The following is a 22,425-nucleotide window of genomic DNA, read 5'->3' as shown; positions in this document are numbered from 1 at the left end:
CCCTTCCCTGATAAGCAGCTGTTTGAACCTTCCCTTTGGAACTCAGGGAAGGTCAAGGTGGCTGAATGAAGCCTATTTCCTACAAACAAGAAATGGGGAACACAGAAAGGCTTTTGTGCCCAGTTCTCACTGCCTGGGACCCCCAAAACATTTGGGAACTCTGGAAGGAAGTAGTTTGAAAAACCTTCATATAGTTCCATTAGATACATTAATATTTTCAGGCTTTACTTTTAAAAGACTTGGCCAAGCTCTTGTTAAAACAGAGTCCAGAAAAACAAAAACAAAAACAGAATCCAGAAAAAAGGCTACTTCAGATATTTTAGGTTCAACCTAAATAATATAGTTAGAGGAGAGAGCATTTTTTTTTCTTGAAAAATTAGTAAGTAACACTTTGTTTTCCTTTGTGTAGATGAGTCCTGCCAATTTAAAAATACCACAGTTTACAATTTGAGCATCCACAGTAGGTGGCCTATTATAATTTGAAGAAAAAAAATTTTTTTGCCTCATACTTTTCAAAACCTGTAAGTTTTTTTTTTTTTTTTTTTTTTTCTTTTTGCGGTATGCGGGCCTCTCACTGTTGTGGCCTCTCCCGTTGCGGAGCACAGGCTCCGGACGCGCAGGCCCAGCGGCCATGGCTCACGGGCCCAGCTGCTCCGCGGCATATGGGATCCTCCCAGACCGGGGCACGAACCCGTATCCCCTGCATCGGCAGGCGGACTCTCAACCACTGCGCCACCAGGGAGGCCCAAAACCTGTAAGTTTTAAAGTGTTAAAATGTATAATAATTCTGTTATAAAAGTGTGTTATAGTTAGATAAATATATAGCTGTGGAGGTAGGAATATACATTATTGTATAAATGTTGGTATCACAGAGAAATGACATGACTTAAAATATTCAGTATAAACACTGGACACTTGGCTCTGAAGGGGTTGCTTGAGAAGAAAGGGGACTTAAAATTATATAATGGTGACATAATATTGATTTTTGTTTTCCATATAAAAATTTGAAGAGAGAAAAATACTGTCATTTTTAGCATTTCTGTTATTTTGTTTTTGTATATCATTCGTAGGAGTTCATTTAGTAGGTGATTACTTTGATTTATGCCTAAAAGGGTATACATGCTTTTTAAATTTTTTTATTTTATTTATTTTAATTTTTGTGGCTGCGTTGGGTCTTCGTTGCTGTGCGCGGGCTTTCCCTAGTTGCGGCAAGCGGGGGCTACTCTTCGTTGTGGTGTGTGGGCGTCTCATTGCAGTGGCTTCTCTTGTTGCGGAGCATGGGCTCCAGGTGCATGGGCTTCAGTAGTTGTGGCTTTTGGGCTCTAGAGTGCAGGCTCAGCAGCTGTGGCACACGGGCTTAGTTGCTCCATGGCATGTGGGATCTTCCCTGACCAGGGCTCGAACCCGTGTCCCCTGTATTGGCAGGTGGATTCTTAACCACTGTGCCACCAGGGAAGTCCAAAGGGTATACATTCTTAAAAAGACCAATCATCATGTTGCTTTTTCAGTAGCAGTTTCTGAAACTACAGGTCAGCTATAGAAATCACTTTTCTGTTTTGATTCCTGTGAATTCACTTATCATGGATTCCTTTTGATCCAGCTCTATTTAGGAGAACCGTTTAAAAAATGTCAACAACTCATAAGCTAGTTAGCTCCTAATGCTTTCCTTTATTTGTCTTAAAATTCTAGGAATTGAAGCCCTTTTTTATGAAGGAAGTTGGCAGTCACTTTGATGGTCTTGTGACCAGTCTCACTGAAAAATCCGCATCATTAGACAATGGTGGTTGTGCTGTCACGTCCTTTTCTGTTCTTGAAGGAGAGAACAGCCACAGAGCTAAGTAAGTACGAGTAATAGTTTCTCTTAATGCACAAGTCTACTCTAGCACAGCTCAGTGGTCTCAATGTGGATTGCACTAAAAAAGCCTGGATTCACACCGCACTACCTTTTATTAGCCATGTATTGCTATTTTAAACACTTGAAGGGTGGGTTTCTTCATCTTAATTCATGGATTATAACAAACATGCATACCTCATTTAAGACCATGCTGACGTATAAAATAACATAGATAACGCTTGTTGAATGCTTTACATTTAAACCAAACAATGACCCTGTGAGACACATAATATAACTGCATGTTACAGGTTAGGAAACAAGCACGAAGCAGTTAAATGTTGTCCAAGATTACACAGTGGGGATTTGAACCCAGTGTCCGTGCTCTTCACTATGTCTCACACTGCCTCTCTATTGTACTCTATACAGTACTTGTAATAAAGTACAGTGCAATTAGGATACGTTATTTTAATTGGTCAGTCATCCAGAGCAGTAGAGGGAAGGCTATCAAAGGCCAGTGTGTGCTAATTTGCCATTTTGTGCTTTCCTTGGTTTTATGCCTCTTTGGCCTCTGTCAGTCTCCTGTTCTGGAGAACTGTTTTGACCAGAATAGCTAAGTATAGCAGAAGTGCTAATGGTACTGCAAGAAGCCCTAAAGAAGGTGATAACGTTAGATGTTAAAATGTGAGGTTTTAGTAACTGGAGGTAACCTTTTAGATCAGGAGGCTGTTGGGGATTGTTGGAAGACCTTAGGGGACATCAGTGCAGTTTTGGAGGACAGACGAAAAATAGTATGTGAACTGAGTAAAGTATGGCTGGAGGCTTGTCCTTAGGGGTGTTGAGGAGAAGGAAGAGTGGTTGTCAGCGTGTGATGCCAGGAATGCATCTCCATAAGGGCTGGGCTGTGGGGTCTTTTTGAGTGCTGCTCTAGTTAGGTTTGTCTGACATCTCTTCCTTCCTAGTCATATGTCTGCACCTACCTCACAGCAGCGTTCAGAAGGAGCAAATGACAAAACATGCATAAAACCCTAACACAGTACCTGGATCATAGTGAGAAGGCAGTTAATATTATAAGCTGTAGTTGGTAATATTGCTTTTCTAATCCATAGGTTTAAATTTCTTGTAATACTTGAAGTACTCATATTTTAATTTTTTGCTCTTCCCAGAGATCTGAGAGCACCTCCAGAACATGGAAAGATTTTTGTTATAAGGCGATCTCTCTTAGAGTGAGTATTTTTAGTTGCTTTTGTTAATTATTTGAATTTAGAAAAATCAAACTATTCTGATGGTTAGAATCACTGAGTACTCTATGAATGTTTAATAAGTGTGTTCTGTATTCATGTAATACATTGGTTTTTGGGTTTTTTTGTTTTATTTTTGTGATACGCCGGCCTTTCGCTGTTGTGGCCTCTCCCGTTGTGGAGCACAGGCTCCGGACGCACAGACTCAGAGGCCATGGCTCACGGGCCCAGCCGCTCCGTGGCATGTGGGATCTTCCCGGACCGGGGCACGAACCCATGTCCCCTGCATCGGCAGGCGGACTCTCAACCACTGCGCCACCAGGGAAGCCCAATACGTTGGTTTTGATACTTCTTTTTGTACATTTGCCATCTCTTGCTCCTCCTTTCTGAACTTTTGGTTCTGTATCTAGTTTCAAAGGAGGAGTTGGAGGTAAGAATGGTTATTGGTCCTCTGATAAATTCCTTGAAGTTGTGCTGCTAGAACAGAAATTTTCTAATTAGGTAAACCACTTCAAGAGAGTTTCGGTGGTGCTGTCTTCTTGATACATAAATTTTTTTCATCTCTTCTTTGACTAGCCAACTTTGAGACTTGATAGTTTTCTCAGATTTACTTATTTTAGCACCCCGATTGTGTAGATTTTATGGGAAAAACAATAGGCAATGTAAATTAATTGTGGCAACTTCATTTGTGAACTGAAAATTAAAGGTGCATTTTGAGTAGGTAATGAATATTTCTTTTGAAATGCTGAGTTGATTATTTATCATTGATTTCTTCATTAGAATACGGATATTCATGAGTAATGTTCTGTGATTACTGTTTGAGATGTTTTTGGAGTATGGATTAAGCATCTTCTGAACTGCTTTGAAGTCTTTAATATATGGTGTTTTAAAATTAAATATCGATGAATTTTATATGAACTACATTTACAGTGAGCTGTTTGAGGTGGACCACATCAGAACGATATATCACATGTTCATTGCCCTCCTCATTCTCTTCATTCTCAGCACACTTGTAGTAGATTACATTGACGAAGGAAGGTAAGACAGTATACCTGTTTGCTTAGTTGATGCATGGGGTGTTGGGAGTTTTCACTATATTTAAATTTTGAAAAAAGATGATTTGGTTAAATTGCTTCAGAAAATCCCAAAGCAGCTGATTTGAGGGTGAGAGTTCTCTCTCCTGAAAAGTACAACTAAAAAGAATATTAGAAGTTTTATGACTTTTATTTTTAAAATGGTCTACTTTAATAGACCATCTTAGTAGTTTCTAGGTAGTTTTCCTAAATGAGAGAATATTGTATATATGACTTACCAATTTTTCTGCTATGGTATGCATTTTAGGTTGTTTCTAAAAATAAGTAGTTATTGGAATTTAACGTTTGAAAAACATTTTTAATATAAAAATCAAATTATAACCAAAAATGACAGTGTGATAATCATACATTGAATTATGTGCTTTATTAGTAAATTAAAATTTGATATAATCATAATAGTATATTAGATTTTCAAATTGTACTATTTCATTCTGCAAAATCATCTTTTGTACATAAATGATTGCTATTTAAATATTTTAAGTATTTACTTTGCCATAACATATTTTAGAGTTTAAAATGTATTAATGTGCGAATCTAATCTTTGAGAAATTCAGAGTCTTGTTATCTTAGGTTAGTAGTTTAGGTATCTTATGTTCAAAGACCATATTATCCTAGAGCTTTTAGAAAATAGATAAATAAGTTGTGACGCTGAGGCTTAGGAGCACAAGTGTTAGATCCATGACTTATGTGTATTAGTGTTGTTGTGTCTCCTAAAGTTGAAAGTTTTGGGTCTGAAAGTTTTTAATTTTATAAATCAGTGCTTATTAAAAATCCACTTCTGTGCTCTTTCTCTGTGCTTTTTTTCCCACAGGCTAGTGCTTGAGTTCAATCTCATGTCTTACGCTTTTGGCAAACTTACTGTTGCTATGTGGACGTGGTGCACCATGTTCTTATGTACACTTACAGTTCCCTATTTCCTGTTTCAACACTGGGCCAGAGGCTATCACAGGAGTTCTCATCCAGTAGTCCATTCTCTCTTGCATTGCTTCCTTTTTGTGGTCTTCCAGATTGGAGTTTTAGGTTTGGGACCACTTTATGTTGTATTAGTGTATACACTACCACCAGCTTCCCGATTCATTGTCATACTCGAACAGGTAAGGTTTTGAGTGTTGCTCAATACAATGCTATGCTTAGTTAGTAATAATAATAATAACAATAATTGTTATTTTTTGTTGTATTAGTTGGATAAATTTTCATATCTGGTTCTTTATGCTATTATCTATAAAATTAAAGTGTTAAACTACATCATCTTGTCTTTTAAAATTCGTTCTAGCTTCAGTGTTCTCTGATTCTTGATAATTGAAATAAATTACATTGAACTGTTCTGGATGAATTCAAATTTTGTTCTTGAACACTTTTTGTAGATGCCATCTAAAATATAAAATATTTTTGTAATTAAAAATTCTACTTTTGAAGTGTCAGATTCATTGTTTTGTCATATAGCCATCTAAAAGATTTATTTTGTTTGTACGCCCTTCAGAATTTTCTGACTTTTATTGGCTGTCTGTAATGCTCTGTTTGACTGATGGAAAGGACCGTTTCAGGAGACCTTCTTTGAACAGGCTTTTAATTTCTTAATTTATAATAGACCTGTAACAGATGGTGCTGTTAGTTGCAAAATAATTTGAGAAATAACATGTCTCTCTTTAGAGTTTGTTTTTCATTTGTTTTAGTCCATAAAAGTGAGTTTGAGTTGGTATGTACAAAATTAAGTTCTTTGTGTGTCTATAACCTAGTGCTGTTCTGCGGTTGCTTATAAGAGACAAGACAATGAAAGAAAATTCATCTTTTTTCCCCCCTCCTTTGTAGATTCGTTTGATAATGAAGGCCCACTCATTTGTCAGAGAGAATGTGCCTCGGGTACTCAGTTCAGCCAAGGAGAAATCAAGTATGTAATTCCATAAGTCAAAGGATTATTCACAGGGTATTTCAACCTTTGGTGTTTACTGGGATGGCTAATTACATTCTGTAGACATTTATGTTTGATTTTAAATACAAGGATCCAAAAAAAAAGAAACCTGTTGGGAGGGGAGGGAAAAAAATGTATGTATGATCTGGAACACCTTCTCACTGTTTCCTGATTGTTCCTCTTTTACCTTTGGTCCCCAAAATTTAAAACATTGATCATTAGACTATTGCAACTGTTGCATTATTTGTGTAGAATGTTAATAGAGTCGTTACACCCCATGTGCTTACTTTTCTTGAATTGCTGCTTCAAACTCTAGAAGTTATGTCTAAGTCACAGGAGTAACTTAGTTTAGAGGGATTGGTAATATTCAATTAATTTAGGAATAAAAAGTCATCATTTGGGGAGAGCAGGAAGAAACAACATGAGCTAAGGAGAGGTAGCTTTTTGTCTTCCCTATTCTGTGCTTATTTTCCTCTTTCAGTTTTGCTGAAAGAAATTGAAGAGCCTCCAGTCTAAGCATAGTTTTCCTTTTCCAGGCACTGTTCCAGTACCCACAGTCAACCAGTACTTGTACTTCTTATTTGCTCCTACCCTCATCTACCGTGACAACTATCCCAGGTAATGGCATTATGAAGCAGAAATGGGGTAGCACCAGGAGTGTGCCAGGAAGGAGGTGGGGTAGGTAGACCAGTTCATGTAGGGCTACAGAGCAGTTAGAATGGGTTTTATTTTTCTTGCTGGCATGGGAAACCCCATATAGTGATTCTAGCAATCTGATTTGATTTCAGTCATTCTTGACAGAATTGTACAAGTATTTCCTATGTCAAAAATGATGTTCTGCGTGGGAAGATACTGTGAGGACCTTTTTTAAAGTTCATTTATTTACTTTATTTAGAAAGTAATTTTGTTTCTTCTGTTTTAGGACTCCCACTGTAAGATGGGGTTATGTGGCTATGCAGTTTGCACAGGTAAATTTTTAAGTGCCTAAGGTTTGTTGGCTGGTGGGAGATGGGGATTTGAATATAATAGTAATTTAATATATTTAAAGTGTTGTTTAATTCATGTCTCCTGGGAGCTCTAGAACTCTTTTATTTATTTATTATTTATTATTTATTTTTGGCTGTGTTGGGTCTTCGTTTCTGTGCGAGGGCTTTCTCTAGTTACAGCGAGCGGGGACCACTCTTCATCGCGATGTACGGGCCTCTCACTATCGCGGCCTCTCTTGTTGCGGAGCACAGGCTGCAGACGCGCAGGCTCAGTAGTTGTGGCTTATGGGCCTAGTTGCTCCGCGGCATGTGGGATCTTCCCAGACCAGGGCTCGAACCCGTGTTCCCTGCATCGGCAGGCAGATTCTCAACCACTGAGCCACCAGGGAAGCTCTAGAACTCTTACTGAAGTCTTTAAACTATTCCCAGTTCAGTAAATGGTGTTTGCTTTGCCAATACATCAAAACTAATTTTCTACAATTAAAAAAAAATTTTTTTTTAAGTAAAATAATTCTGTTTGGTTACTTCAGTATGCATCTACATTAAATTCCCCCTCCCTTTCTGTTTTTTATTTTATTTTTGGATGTATATCTGTGTGGATGTGGTCTGACACTCCCTCAACCCCTTATCAGAATCATAAATCCCAGAAGATCCCATTTTAAAATCTTGTGTCAATCAAATACCCATTTATGAAATAGGTTCTTTTGTTATGAGTTTCATGTAGCAGGAAAAAGAGATTCCAGAGTCTGATCTTTTAAAAATGCCATTTGGTAAAGGGTTGGGAATATGTATGGTAGAAATTAGGCTTGAGTACTATCTCTGAAGGATTACAGTTTGGCAATCTTATATACTAGTGTTAAATGGAATATATATGTAAACGTTAGTTTACAGGTCACATATATATGTTCTTTTGAAGGAAAAAAAATCACTTTTCATCTTTCCTGATCAAGCTCTCTTTATTATAATTTTCTTTTTTATGTTCCAGGTTTTTGGTTGCTTTTTTTATGTGTACTACATCTTTGAAAGGCTCTGCACCCCCTTGTTTCGGAATATCAAACAGGAGCCCTTCAGCGCTCGTGTTCTGGTCTTATGTATATTTAACTCCATCTTGCCAGGTAACATGGGTACTGGTTAATTTGGCTATTCATAAAGTTGCAAGGAAAATAGAAAGCCATTGCATGTGAGCACCTTTGATTTACCTGCTTTTCGCTATAAACTCATCTACGCATCTATACCCATCTTTAACCTCTTCCCATCTATCTGACAGATGAAGCATGCTTCCAGTCCCTGGCCAATCTTTCCATTTGTCTTCTTTCACTCAAGTTTTGCTTTCTCTGACTGTGGATAGTCTGTATTCATGCTTTATCTTCCCATTCACTATTTAGTCACTGTAATCTTGCTCCTAATGTGACCAGGCCATTGAAATGGCCTTTATTAAAATCTCTAATCTCCTCCAGTAGTTGATTTAGCCCTTATTCTGTTTGATCTCCATGAAGCATTGGGTGCTGTTGACCACATTTTGAAGTCTGTCTTGCCACTCTCTTATTCTTCTGTCTTTCTGGCCATACCATACATAGCAGTGAACCAGACATACATACTCTTTATTCTCTGGAAGCTTGCCGTTTCATTATATTTACAGTTTCCTTTACTTACTCTTTCTCTTTTCTCTACCCATTAAATGTTGGTATTGTTTTCTGCCATCATGTTCTTTCTTCTTCTCCCTCTCTCCCAGACATCTGCTAGTAATCCTCCCTGATTGCCCCTCAAGATTTACTCCAATAAATTCTTTTATCTGTCCCTCTGACAGGATATGTTACATATGTGTGTCTTCCTCACTAAGCTGCAAATTCCATAAGCTCAAGGATTGTGTCTTATAGCCAGTCATAGTCTCTCCTACATTGTCTTATACATAGTAGACTAATATTTTTTGAAAAAACAAGTGAATAAAAAGGATGGGCATGTAAATGGGTATTTTAAAATATAGTGTAATATATAATATACTAAGGTGCTGTTGAACTTTGTCTCATAGTGGAGATGACATTTAACATTGGGTATTGAAAAATAAATAGGCGTTTGCCGGGCAGAGAGGTGGTGGAAAGTTGCTTCCAGGTAGTGGGATGGATTCAAAGGCATGGAGTATTTTGGAATGGCAGAAGTCCAGTTGCGGATGATGTTTGCTACATTGGGAGTAGAGGCAGAGATAAGTTAACCTTGTCACTATTGACATTTTGGGCTGGATATTTCTTTGTTTGGGGGGCTGTCACATGCATTCTAGGATATTAGCCACATCCTGCCCTCTAACAACTAGATATCATAGCAGAAGGCCCACTTCTTGAATTGTGATAACCAAAAATGTCTCCAGAATTGCCAACCATCTCCTGGGGGCAAAATCTCTCCCAGTTTTAAACAGCTGGTTTAGAGGAATACACAGCCAGATTTTAAAGGGCTTTTACTACCAAGTTAAGCCATACATCTAGGCATTTCCATTAAAAACAGACTGGGTCATTTTTGTCTATAAAACTCACTTGGAAGAAAGTTATTTCTTTATTAGGTTAAAATAATTAACTTTCAAAATACACTGTATCATTTCTGGAATGGGTAAGCTGGAATAATAGCTTTTATTTTACAAAATAATTCCAGCTAAGCAAATGACGACATATAATTAACTGATTGATATGTGAGCTATTTGGAAAGAGTCTTAATATTGTTCATCTTATTTTTAGCTGTGCTGATACTGTTCCTTAGTTTTTTTGCCTTTTTACACTGCTGGCTCAATGCCTTTGCTGAGATGTTACGCTTTGGTGACAGGATGTTTTATAAGGTAATGTGTACTTGGACTCATCTTCCTTTTCACATTTTATTTGTGTACTCATTGTTAAGTATTTGAGCGTTGTTGGCTACTAGCTTTTTAACATAAATGTTGTGAAATCGTTTTCTTCCACAGGTTTTACCAATATTAAGTCTGAAATTCTATTACTGATTTAAGTGGCATAGTCTTGTCTTTTCTTCTACCTCTAAATCTGCTCCCTTAGTACCGCATTTGGTTCCTGCTGGATCCTGTATTGGTGATTACAGTGGGAAAGCAGGTGTCCAGAGGGCATTCTGAGACTTTGCTGACTTTTTATTCATTTGAAATAGGCTGTCTGGTGCTGTAGGAGTGATCTCAGCAAATTATTCTATTTAAGACTGTTGAACAGTTCATGAAGGAAATAACTTTTCCCTGCTTTATTTTGAAAGGCATTAATTCTGCTTCAAATAGTATTCTTACACTTCCAAAGTTGGAATTAAGTTGTAGAGTAGAGGCAGAGTGGTTCACAGTGTTCTGTAATCCCGCCTAAAGCCCTCTAGAATTTTGTCTGTCTGTTCATGTTTTGGCAACACTCCAAGCCTACCCCTCCTTTCTCAAAGAAGCAGCGAGTGTGGGTTGCAAATTTTATATGTCTTATTCCATTGGTCTGATCTTAGAGTAAGAAACAGGATATATATATAAAGGAGCACCAGGACTTGGAGGTAGCCACCATCTCACTCGTGGTACAACTTAAATTTTGCTGTCTATGACACCAGCAAACTGCTCTTGAGGGTTATCACACTATCTAAGTCTGTGTGACCTTAGAATTCTCTCATTGTGTTTTAGCAAGGTAAGGGGGATTTACTGATTGTTATTTAGATGAACATTAGATTTAATTATTATGTTGTATATCTTCCATCATAACTTGTGTAATAAAGAGAGAGTGAACCTGGGAACTTAATCATCCATAGAACTAGGATTAATGTCACATTGAACACTAATAACCAAAATGCCTTTGAAGATTTTTCTGACATCAGTGTATGGACTAACAATTTATCATAACACACTCTAGGTGTTATATTATGTGTGTATATTCTCTGGGAGTAGGTTTTGCTTTGGTTCTGTGTATATGTATACCTTTGCTTTTTTCCTTAGGATTGGTGGAACTCCACATCATACTCTAACTATTACAGGACCTGGAATGTGGTGGTCCATGACTGGCTATATTACTACGCTTACAAGGACTTTCTCTGGGTAAGCAGCAAGATTTAGTTAATGTTGTTTAAGAAATGGAGATTCTTTTCCAGAAAGTATTACTATTGTGCAGCTGGAGGAAGTTATACTTAGTTGTCTTCAACTCTCTTGTGAGCCATTAATGTCTTAAGAAACCTTCTGCTTTGAATAGCACTGTTTAGGGACCAGTATCTACAGTTACTAGGACTAAGACCATGTTTCTGCTCCGGATTTTTATTTTACATGACTACAAAGTAAGAATGCGTGCAGGCGTTTGAAGAAGTTGACATGATCCACCAGTAACGGATCATTTTGTTGGAGTCTCATTGCCAGCAAATAATCTCCCCTAGCTTTTTCCATTTTTTTTTTGTTCTTCTTCCTTTGTTAGAAGTGGAGAAACCACCTATGTTCGGATTTACAACTCTCCGATATAGATTATTAATATATGTCTTTGAGACATTCTTTAGAGCATAACTTATTTAGACTGAAGAAACCTAGTCTTGAGTCTCATGGTTGATTAACGTTGGTATCTCTGGATTGCAGGTTTGAATTGTTAAATAAGGGCACTATTTGGCTAAATGACAGTGTGTTGTGGTGCAAATAGCACAGTATTCGAATGTTCTTTCATTTATAAATGTAATTTGACTTACGGATGAGGCAAGTCCCTTGTTTTTAAATCTTAGTTTTGTTACGTGTAAAAATGGTACCTGCCCGATCTACCGTACAATGCTACTCTAGATTTGATGTGTCCGTTTATAAATGAAATCTATGTTTTGTCAACCATAGTGAGTTACAAATATAAGTTATTAATGTTTTCGAAAATATGCTCGATCTTTCAGCATTAATGGTTTTGAAAATGCGTCCTTTAGTAAAGTAAGGATTTTTAAGCATAGATGTTTTTGTCATTATTTTAGTACATTGGATTACTCCAAGTAGACTTAGAAAATCAAATATAAATATAATTAAATAGGTGCCTTTAGTGTGTGTTAATTATAAGTCTTATGTAGTTCATGTTTCATTACTTACTTTCTGAAAATTGCCTCTAATATTTTCCTTTTACCCTAGTTTTTCACAAAGAAGTTCAGGTCAGCTGCCATGTTAGCTGTCTTTGCTGTGTCTGCTGTAGTGCACGAATATGCCTTGGCTGTTTGCTTGAACTTTTTCTATCCAGTGCTTTTCGTGCTTTTCATGTTCTTTGGAAGTAAGTATCTTGGCATCTCGTGAGTACTGAGTATTATGCTAAAAGAGAAATTTAGAAAATAAAATATAAAATCAATGTAGAAAACTAGATAGTAAATAGTAATACCATTTCAAGGCAATGTTTGTTTATCAGATGGTAAGAACATTAATTTTGAGTAATTATGTACAACTCTGTTGCAGGATGCTTACACTTTGATGTAGAGAAATGAACTAAATACGCTCTTGAAGACTATTGATAGCACTGACCTGGTAGCTCATAAAAACTATAAACAACCTCGCCATTCTTTTTGTTGTCGTTGTTGTTGTTGCGGTACGCGGGCCTCTCACTGTTGTGGCCTCTCCTGTTGCGGACGGAGCACAGGCTCCCGATGCGCAGGCCCAGCGGCCATGGCTCACAGGCCCACCTGCTCTGCAGCATGTGGGATCTTCCTGGACCGGGGCAAGAACCCGTGTCCCCTGCATCGGCAGGCGGACTCTCAACCACTGCGCCACCAGGGAAGCCCAACCTCGCCATTCTTAAACTCTGTTCAGTGTTCACCCTCCGAAGGAAACTAACCCTTCTTTGGGTGGGGTGGAGAGGGACAAGTTAGAATATGAATGCGTCCATGAAATATGTTTTCACCTGTTCTGAATACTGACTGATTTCCAAATAATCACTGATTAATAAATTTCAACAGTGAAGCTTCATTTGTACTTATGGGACCAATGGCCAGCATAGAACGTGTATATACACAGTTGATGCTGTTTATGATAACTAAATGATTGTAGCAGATATCTGAGACCCCTCATCTCCTGGTAGATTTTGTTTTGATGACTATGTATATTTTTTGTTGTTTTCCTAACTTTAGTGGCTTTCAACTTCATTGCCAATGATAGTCGGAAAAGGCCAATTTGGAATGTTCTGATGTGGACTTCCCTTTTCGCGGGCAATGGAGTCCTCCTGTGCTTTTATTCTCAAGAGTGGTATGCACGTCAACACTGCCCCTTGAAAAATGTGAGTCATCAGTCAGGCTGGAGTGGTGAGGTAACCTATTTGTCCCCTGATTGTGAGGGTTGGTGGGCAGTGTTAAGGGGAAGGGAGTAGTGGAGATGGTGATAAATTAATGTTAATGGGAGGGAAATGTGGAGTAAAAGCAGTAACTTATCTTACTACATTGTCCTTGAACTTTTTCTTTTCTTTGGTTTTCTTCCCATTGAACTCTCCTAGTTCTTGGATCTCTCTCTCTTTTTTTTTCTCTTTATCTGATTTTTCTTTAGCTCCTTCTAATATTCTTCCTGTGCCCTGAAAATGTAGGTCTTCTCCAAGGTTTTCCCAGTGGCATGTGTATCCACCCCCAACCCCAAATATGCATCTTTTACCTCTTCCTTCCCGAAGTAATAAACTCTATAAAAATGTCCAGCTAGACTCATATGCCTAGGAGCCCATTTCCCATTTTTTGTTGTTGTTTTCTTGTTTGTAATTTTGTAAGAGTCTCATTCTTAGAGCTTTAGTTTTCGGCTGCTTATAGAAAACTCCCAAATATTTGGGGTGGGGGGGCTTCTTGATACATCTGCTTGGGTATTTCTCACGGATACGTGTAACTGAAGATGTTCAAAATCAAATTAATCAGTTTCCCTCCCAAAGCTTCTACTGTCCACCCTGATTTTGCTATGCTGCCCTCACATCCCCTCCTTATTTCCTACGAGTCCCCTTTGTGCATTTGAACTAACTGCTCTGGACTCTGGACTCTGTCTCTGGTCACTCTGCTCTTTGCACTCAGATTTCACCTGTCAGATTTTATCAAGATCTGATTTGGATGCAGTGTCGTCCATGAAGCTTATTTATTTATTTATTTGGTTGGTTCGTTGGTTGGTTGCGCTGGGTCTTAGTTGCGGCTCGCTGGCTCCTTAGTTGTGGCACATGGGCTCCTTGCTTATGGCATGCGAACTCTTAGTTTCGGCATGCATGTGGGATCTAGTTCCCTGACCAGGGATCGAACCCAGGCCCCCTGCGTGGAGTCTTAACCACTGCACCACCAGGGAAGTCCCCACGAAGCTTTTCAAAATTCCTGCTCTAGTCTCTTTTCTATTTCTGAACTTTCATAGTATTTCATCTGTTCCTCACTTAGATAATTCAGTAATTTAAGCTTTGTATTATAGTAATTTGTGTATATTATCATCCTTAACCTACCACCATTTAGATTTTGGGCTACTAAAAATAGGACTGTGCTAAAACAAAATGCAAGATACAGAAAAAAGGTAGTGCCTCTTTAGAATTTGGTCAGGAGTCCATGCAGTTGTGTAGAGTTTACTGGACTTAGCTTCATGTAAAGCTTCTAAATCAAGTAAATCTGTGCTATAGATAAAAATGATGAACATCTTTTGAATTAGTGAGCTGCTTATAGCTTGAAGGTTACTGAAATGCTGGGAGGCATTTTAGAGATGTGCCATGTGTAACATCAACACCCCCTATCTACCTCATATCTCATACATACAATGCACACAAATAAGCTACTCTTCCATTCTTTTTTTTCCCCTCAAAGCCCACATTTCTGGATTATATCCGGCCACGTTCCTGGACTTGTCGTTACGTGTTTTAGAAGCTTGGACTTTGTTTCCTTCCTTGACTGAAGATTGGGTATTCTACCTGATTTGGGGCCAGCATCTATTTCCAGCCATTACTGAAGTTATCTGTGTTATTTGGACCACTCCAGGCTTTACAGATGGCTCACTCCATTACTAGGTCACCTGAAGCTGAGCTGTTAGAAGTTTCCTGGAAGCTTGTACACTTTTAAGCAGTTCTGAATTTTTTCCTTTTTGGGAGAAGGGAGACTTGTAGCTGATATAATGACAGATTTTTGCTGGGTCATATCAGCTTAAACCTCAGAAATTCTGTTTTGTTTCTTGATTGCATCTAATTAGAGACTAAACATCATGTTTTCTTGGCCACTGAATTAGCCAAAACATTGATGAAGAAATCATTTAAGTACCCCTGGCTGAGAAATTTTTTCATGTGCATTGTTGGAATGTGTGCTAATTAACCATGCAATTGGGAAAGAAAATAATGTGGAATGTTTTGCTGTTTCTAGTAGAGAGAAAATATCTATTTTTCCAAAGATAATCTTGTTATATATCCTAATTTGTATTTTTTTTAAAGTTCAGTTCTATTTTTATCTTGTTTTTGCTATACAGTGTAGGTCATGATATCTGTGAAGCAAAATTATCCCTTTCACCTTGAATTCTTGAGTTTGCATCCATAATATTATATATTGGGGGATAGAAGTAGGAAGGGAAAAAGAAGTGGCACAGGACAAAGAAAAATATTTCCTCTTTTAACTTCTAAAGTAATTTTTAAAAAGAACTTGCAGAGTCAGTCCTGTGTTTAAATTATTTTATTGTGGAACTTATGTGGAAGGTAACTTTTGTTGTTTAAACTTTCAGGTAATAACTTCTTTGAAGTTATTTAGAAGTAACCTTTGGTACAGTTATTTTATCTAATAAATACTGACGTGAATTATTTTTCAGACTAGTAAGTCTGTAACATAAGTATTAATCACCACCATTAATATTAAAGGGAATATTAAAGATCCAGAAGCTGGCTTCTGCATTTGCTCAATTATTATACTTTTAATGGTAGTGTGCTTTAGTTGCAATAAATTAATAGGTGATCATTTTCAAGAAAATATACTTTATTGTGTGATGTTCCATGTTATCAGATGCCTATAGCTAATACAGTGTGGTGTGTAGGAATTATTTTGGTTGTTTGAATGACATATGATGATGTTGGTAAAGACTGAGCTTTGGAAGGGTTTTTGAAGACCATGTAGGTTCAACCCAAAGAAGGGAGACTTATGAATTACCCAAAATTTGAGAAGCAGCCAACTTGGGAAACTATCTTGGTATTCTAGCAGCCCTACTGCTATCCAGAAAGTTTTGAGAAATCTTTTTCAAATTGTTTTCAAAAAGTTAGTTTGAATCTCCAAGAAGGTAAGTAGAGTTTCTTAATAGTCACAACTTAATTTGTACCGCAAGTTCTCAGCTAAGTTTCCCATACCTTTGGTCCAGTTGAGTTTAGGCAAATCCAACCTCAACAGACAAAAGTGTACCTCAAAGAGGTTATTTTTAAAAGGGTATTCCAGGACTTCCCTCATGGCACAGTGGTTAAGACTCCGCCTGCCAATGCAGGGGACAAGGGTTCGAGCCCTGGTCCAGGAAGATCCCACATGCCATGGAGCAACTAAGCCCGTGCGCCACAACTACTGAGCCTGTGCTCTAGAGCCCAGAGCCACAACTACTGAGTCCGCGTGCCACAACCACTGAAGCCTGCGTGCCACAACTACTGAAACCCGCACGCCTAGAGCCTGTGCTCCACAACAAGAGAAGCCACCACAGTGAGAAGCCCGCACACCACAACCAAGAGTAGCCCCCGCTTGCTGCAACTAGAGAAAGCTCACACACAGCAACAAAGACCCAATGCAGCCAAAAATAAAAAAAAAAATAAATAAATATTTTTAAAAAAAGAAAAGTAATGAGTTTAAAATTTCTTTCCTATAAAGTATTAATGATAGTAATCATTAGTTTGGGTGTGTTATCTAAGAGAACAACTAAGATCTCTAACTTTGTCATAAATTTGTTAGAAGCTCTTATTCTCAATTCTGGGTAGTGAGGAAAAATGGAGGGGTTTTTTGTTTGTTTTTGGTGGATTAATTACTGCAATTGCCTAGGTAAAGTTGCTTCCTCATATTAGAGCTTAATTAGAAAATTGAGGCTGCTTTTACCCCTCTCGGTAACCACAACATTTGGAAGCAAAAGGAGTAGTGGAAATGTTTTTTCCGTTTTCAATAGTTACAGGGTGAAAGTAGATGATATTTGCAGGTTAAGAAAGTACAGTGTGTAAAGTAAGTGTTCTATATTTGCATACACAGATTATGTTGTAGAAGTAATTCATTTAGTATAGGCAATTTTTATCATAGTTTAAAAATTATACTTACCTGAAAAATTGAATCCTGAAGTCTTTATAGGAAACCTAACAACATTTTATGTTTTAGAAGTTGGTCATGTGTGCTACATAGCATGAATTGTTGAAGTCTTTTATGCAAAAATATTTTTGTTTTGTGCGATCATAAGTAATTTTGAGTAAAGTTCATTGTTTTCTTTGGAGGAAAATAACGAAGATGAACTAACATAGCTGTAGTAAGCAGGTGGCCTGGTGTAGTGTAGTAATTTACACATGTTAGTTTTTAAACCTTTAAAAAAAATTGTTAGGCTTAAGCCCAGCATGTAAAACAGATAAAATATAGCTGCTTCTGGTTGAGACAGGGATGCAGGGCTGGAGCCCTTGTTTGGTTATATCTATTTCCCCTTATCCCCAAATACCCACTTTGAAAACCACTGGTGTGGTGAAAAAAGTCCATGCACAGCCTTGTGATTAAGATAGCCCCATACTTACTAGCAGTGGCACCCAAAGTTGCTTAGTTTATCAGAGCCATAGTTTTCCTCATCAGTAAAATGGGGATTAATAACTACCTCATTCGGTTGCTGCAAACCACTAGCCCAGGCAGAAATAGGGCCTCGTTATTTTCTTACTCTCCATAAATTCCAAACCTAAATCCTTACTATTATTTCATTGGAATCCTTAAAAAAAAGACCTGGGATGGGGGGGGTGTTTCAAATGCTGCACACTCCTAAGAATATATACTTTTAAATAGACTCTCAGGCTGATGGTGAATTGGCTTTGCACCTTGATAGATACAGGCTCTCACATAATAGAATTGGTAAGAATTTAACAGGATTGCTAAAAGCATTCTTGTTTCCAGCTCTCCAAAATTATTGATACTTTCAGATTTATCTGTTTAGCATTAGGGTAGGGTGGCAAGCTTCTGAAAAGAAATGCATTTCTGCTTTTACCTAAGTATTAAATCAAGTGTTTAGAATTAGTGTGTATACTTAAGTTTTAGAAATTATGGAGAGGAAGGAAACTAATGAGGCCTTACTTCTGCCAGTGTAAGGATGCTTCTAGTCTTGGAAGGCAGAATGAATTTCTTAATGGAAGATAGTTCAATGACTTGCTTGCTGATGCAAATTTTCATGTAACTTATGTAGTTTATATAATAGTTATATATGTGTATATGTATATATTTACTATTCAAAGAAAGACCTGCCATGGACATTCTTTCACATATCTTATCTCTAGGCTTTATGATTATGGCTCAGAAATGGAGGGAACTGGGACGTAAATGTTTTGAGGAATAAAATGAATATTGTTAGTGAAGCTTATGTAAGTATTTGATTAGTTTCTAACATCACTAAAGTCTCTATCAGGTCACAGAGTGTTGGAAGCCAGTTTATAAAGGAGGTAGAATACAGCTACTCTGGTTGCAGTGGAGAGGAGTCCTTACTTGGTCCACCTGTGCTTTTCCCCACCCTGAATTTAATGTCCAGTGTGAAAATCGGTAGATACTGGTAAAATTCATAAGCTTTAGGTTAGTAGGAAAGCTGTACAACGTGTAAAATCCTTAATAAAGTTTCCTTTTTTTCTTGTGAAGTATAAAGACTTTTAAATAGCTAATTTGGGTTTGAGAAAAATAAAGGCTTAATTTCAGAAGTTATGCAGTTTTTAAAAAAAATCTAAAACTGTCTCTGTACTCTTTTTTTAAATGCTTTCTTCTAGCCTTTATGCTAGCAGATACTTCACCCTGCTTTGTGGTGTTCTAGTTTGTCTTAATGAGATGGTAGGTGTAATTTCTCTTCTCTTAGGGATACAATTTGAATTCCCATGTGCAAACACGCCACTTGGGTGAGAAGAGAGCTGAAGCCCTAGCCAAGGCTCTGCCATTGGGGGCAGTAAGGCAGCTTCCTTCCTGTGTTAGTACCTTTCCAGCATGTGCATTAAACCCATAGTGTTTTAAGAGCTGCAGAAAAGTCCCGGGCATCTGAAGTTGTTATAAGGGTTATTCTGTAATTAACGATGTTTTTTCTAATTCGTTCTTGTTTGCTCTTTTCCTGAATTACTATTCTTCCTCCCCCACCCCTTATATCTTTGTCTAATCACTGGTATCATCACTTTCAGCACACATTGTATTAGCATTAATATTTTTTAAACTTTAAAAAGAATACATACAAAAGGGCAAAATCATTGCATATGTGAAGAATGTGGTAAATAAATTTGGAAAAACACCATGTCTCATTTTAAAAGTAACTCAAGTTTGATATTAACCCTATATTAACTATGTATTTCATGTTCATAAATGGTTTTCACCTTAAATATCACACAGCTTTATATGCTGAATATAGCCAATAATTTTTATTGGAGTATAGTTGATTTACAATGTTGTTAGAATTTTCTTTTTCAGGATAATGGAGGGAGCCATGTTACAGATTACAAAGAAATAATGGGGCCCAGTTGTGATTTTGTATTTGCATCAAGAAAAGCAGTGACCCTGGTTCTTGAGCCTCCTCTCTTTCTGTGGTCATTATTTGTTGCTTGACTTCTTTTCCTGTCGGCCTTTTAAAACTCGTGAATGGGTATTTCTAAAAGTGTACTGCCCACCCCGCTCCCCAGTGGGTAGACATGGATGTAGGTTTCTAATGAAAAGAGAAAATCTGTTGACTGGGAAGTGTGCCTTTTCAAACAAGACTTGGGAAAACTAATTTTGAAGCAAGATAGGTTGCTTCCCTTCCCTCCAAAGAATCTCCTTATAATAGGAAACTACTATGAGTAGGATTTGACATCACAACATTCTATACCTAGAAGCATATATCATAGTAACAGCCAAGAAGTACCGAGTTAGCCTCCATGGTCTGGCGCTACCCACCTGCCTCTGCAGTGCCAGAGGAGTGGGAAGGGGGAAGTCCCTTTAGAAATTAGATGTGCCCCTGATTCTTGGGCCAAGTGACTATTCTTTGCCACTGGGGGTGAAGCCACAGTGTGGCAATTTTCCTTGATGAATTTACTAAAGTTTAGGATCTTGTCCTTCTAGGCTCAGCTTGTGTTTGGACCCAAGTTAACTGCATTCATCAATCTGACTTGTAGAACTGGAACACCAGTTTGTAAATGTAGCATGAGAAATTGCACATGGGGTGGCATACTCAGGTTGGCCATGGTCACTGAATTTACTCTCTTGCAGAAGCCCAGCTTACTGTACAACGAGAAAGATGAATTTTTTTTGCCTAGATGGCATCAACACCATGTGATGCGCACTGAAGATAGGCTGTGAACCAGACAAAAAGCCTATTTCTTCCTCAAGGCATAGCCACGTTGTTACCGAAATGCAACTGTGTGCCCGACGCACAGTGAGGCCAAACACCACCAAAACGCTGGAGTTTGGGACAGAGAAAAGTTTATTGCAGGGCCATGCAGGGAGATGGGTGGCTCATGCCTTAAACCCCCCAAACTCCCTGAAATCTTTCAGCAAAGCCCTTTTATAGGAAAGGTGAGGGAGGGGCATGGTTAGTTGTTGCAAACTTCTTGGTGTCAGATCCTTTGTTCTTGAGGGCCAGTCATGGTCAGGTCACGATGTTCCTGTAACATCGTGGGACATAACAGGGACAGGTTTACAGGGACATAACAAATAAACGTTATCCTTTGTTCTGACAGGAAAGAGCAAGGTTCCAAGGCTCAACTTTCGCCCTCCGAGGTCCAGGCCTGGCTAAGAGAAGGGAGTCCCTGCGAGGTGGGGCGCGGGGAGGGAGGGTGGTTACCGTGCCCCGGAGCGTTCGTCCAGCACCCAGTCTGGGTCCTCCCGCCAGTGCCCAGGCCTGGCTGAAGAGGCAGATCTCAGTTGGTGGCTCCCTCAGGGCCAGGTCTCCAGACACTGCCCAGCTGTCATCGCTGAGGGAGCCAGGCGCCCAGGACCCAGCTGGCCCTCAGGCTCCTCAGGCTGCCCAAACGGTGGGAGCCAGATGCCCCAGGCTGTGCCCCATGCAGACGGCCGCTGCCATTAGGTTGCAGAGGCAAGGATGGGGGAGAGGTTCACCGCTGCCTCAGGGCCTGGGCCCGGCCTGTGGGCGGTCCTGGTGAGGCCTCTGTGGAGCCTGAGGCTGGGTGAGCTGGAGGGCCCCAGGGAGAAGGCTGGGATCTGCCTCTTACTCTCCACCTGACCACCACCACTCTGCCAGCCCCTCTAAGGGTCGCCCATTGACGCTGGCTCGCTTGGGGGAGGGGCCCACTGCGGCACCGACCAATGGCCGAAGGGGGCCCCCTGTGGCGCCAACCAATGGCTGAGCAGGAACCTCTATCTTTGGTCTAACCGTCCTGCATTAATGGTCTCTCTATTATAAGGTGAAATCCGAAGGAGGGTACTTGGGTGAATTGCATGACATAAAAACTAAGACAGACTGAAGCATCATTTCAGTTTTACAGATGCCATTGTTTTATGGAAGCAATACTCTTCCATACTACTGTTCCCCTGGGAAGTGTTTGCTGAGCAGTGTCCAGGTTTATTTCTCAGTGTCTCCTTTTAAACATTTGTGATTGGTACCTTCATTTTTCTGTTATGTTAAATACAGATACTGGCCTACTTCCCACACAGACTCCAGGGAGCTTTGCATGCTGTATTTAAGCACCCACGGATGTGTGTATCACCCTTGTTCACACTTAGGAAATGAGTTGGTAAAAAGATTGGTGCATAAGCACACGCTGTGTTTGTTTGGTCCTAGTTCAGGGTATGTTTGGTGATTTCACTGACTGGCTCTCTTCTGAGATACTGTTTTGTCCACCTGAAGCCCTGGAAGACCCTACTGCTGAGTGGGTATAAAGCTGCCACAGAAGTCAGCCAACATCAAGAAGCACAGTTAGCCCTGTTTATAACTGTGTCACTTTTACTATGTCTTGAAATTTTCTATTTAGGAAAATTATTATCTGCTTGCATTTTGCTATGGTATTTTCCATCAAAGACCTCAGTAATACTTTATCTTAACATTTTAGCGTTCATCATTGTGTATAATTCACAATGATGAGAGGAGTTTCCCAAGAGTAGCAATTGTATTCTTCAATAGTTATGGTCTTATTGTAATGTTCTTATGTTATCTTTTCTTGTACTTGTATTTCATATACTTCTACAACTTTAACCCAGACCTTTGGTCAGGAATTGGTATGTGTAATCACCACACCATTGCACAGGATAGAAAATGAGAAGTAACATTTGATGTCTTTTTCTTCACACC

General features: G+C 38.8%; 1 protein-coding gene across 4 annotated transcripts in view; it reads left to right on the top strand.

Moving 5' to 3' along the window:
* The window catches only part of SOAT1 (sterol O-acyltransferase 1), a 57,230-nt gene extending 40,472 nt beyond the window's left edge, over positions 1–16,758 (top strand). For all 4 annotated transcript variants that reach the window (XM_082612755.1, XM_082612754.1, XM_082612753.1 and 1 more), the window contains 13 exons: positions 1,690–1,838; positions 2,998–3,057; positions 4,003–4,110; positions 4,978–5,260; positions 5,976–6,054; positions 6,612–6,693; positions 6,998–7,043; positions 8,047–8,176; positions 9,785–9,882; positions 11,005–11,103; positions 12,148–12,283; positions 13,131–13,276; positions 14,805–16,758. In XM_082612755.1, coding sequence (XP_082468881.1) covers positions 1,690–1,838; positions 2,998–3,057; positions 4,003–4,110; positions 4,978–5,260; positions 5,976–6,054; positions 6,612–6,693; positions 6,998–7,043; positions 8,047–8,176; positions 9,785–9,882; positions 11,005–11,103; positions 12,148–12,283; positions 13,131–13,276; positions 14,805–14,861 — 1,473 coding nt within the window. In that variant the 3' untranslated portion in view covers positions 14,862–16,758. The remainder of the gene's footprint in view (positions 1–1,689; positions 1,839–2,997; positions 3,058–4,002; positions 4,111–4,977; positions 5,261–5,975; positions 6,055–6,611; positions 6,694–6,997; positions 7,044–8,046; positions 8,177–9,784; positions 9,883–11,004; positions 11,104–12,147; positions 12,284–13,130; positions 13,277–14,804) is intronic.
* Positions 16,759–22,425: the final 5,667 nt, after the last annotated feature.

Source organism: Mesoplodon mirus, assembly GCF_964341445.2.
Source record: "Mesoplodon mirus genome assembly, chromosome: 3".
Classification (NCBI taxonomy): Eukaryota; Metazoa; Chordata; class Mammalia; order Artiodactyla; family Ziphiidae; genus Mesoplodon; species Mesoplodon mirus.
The sequence above is the reverse complement of the archived record's forward strand: the minus strand, read 5'-3'. Positions and strand labels throughout refer to the sequence as shown.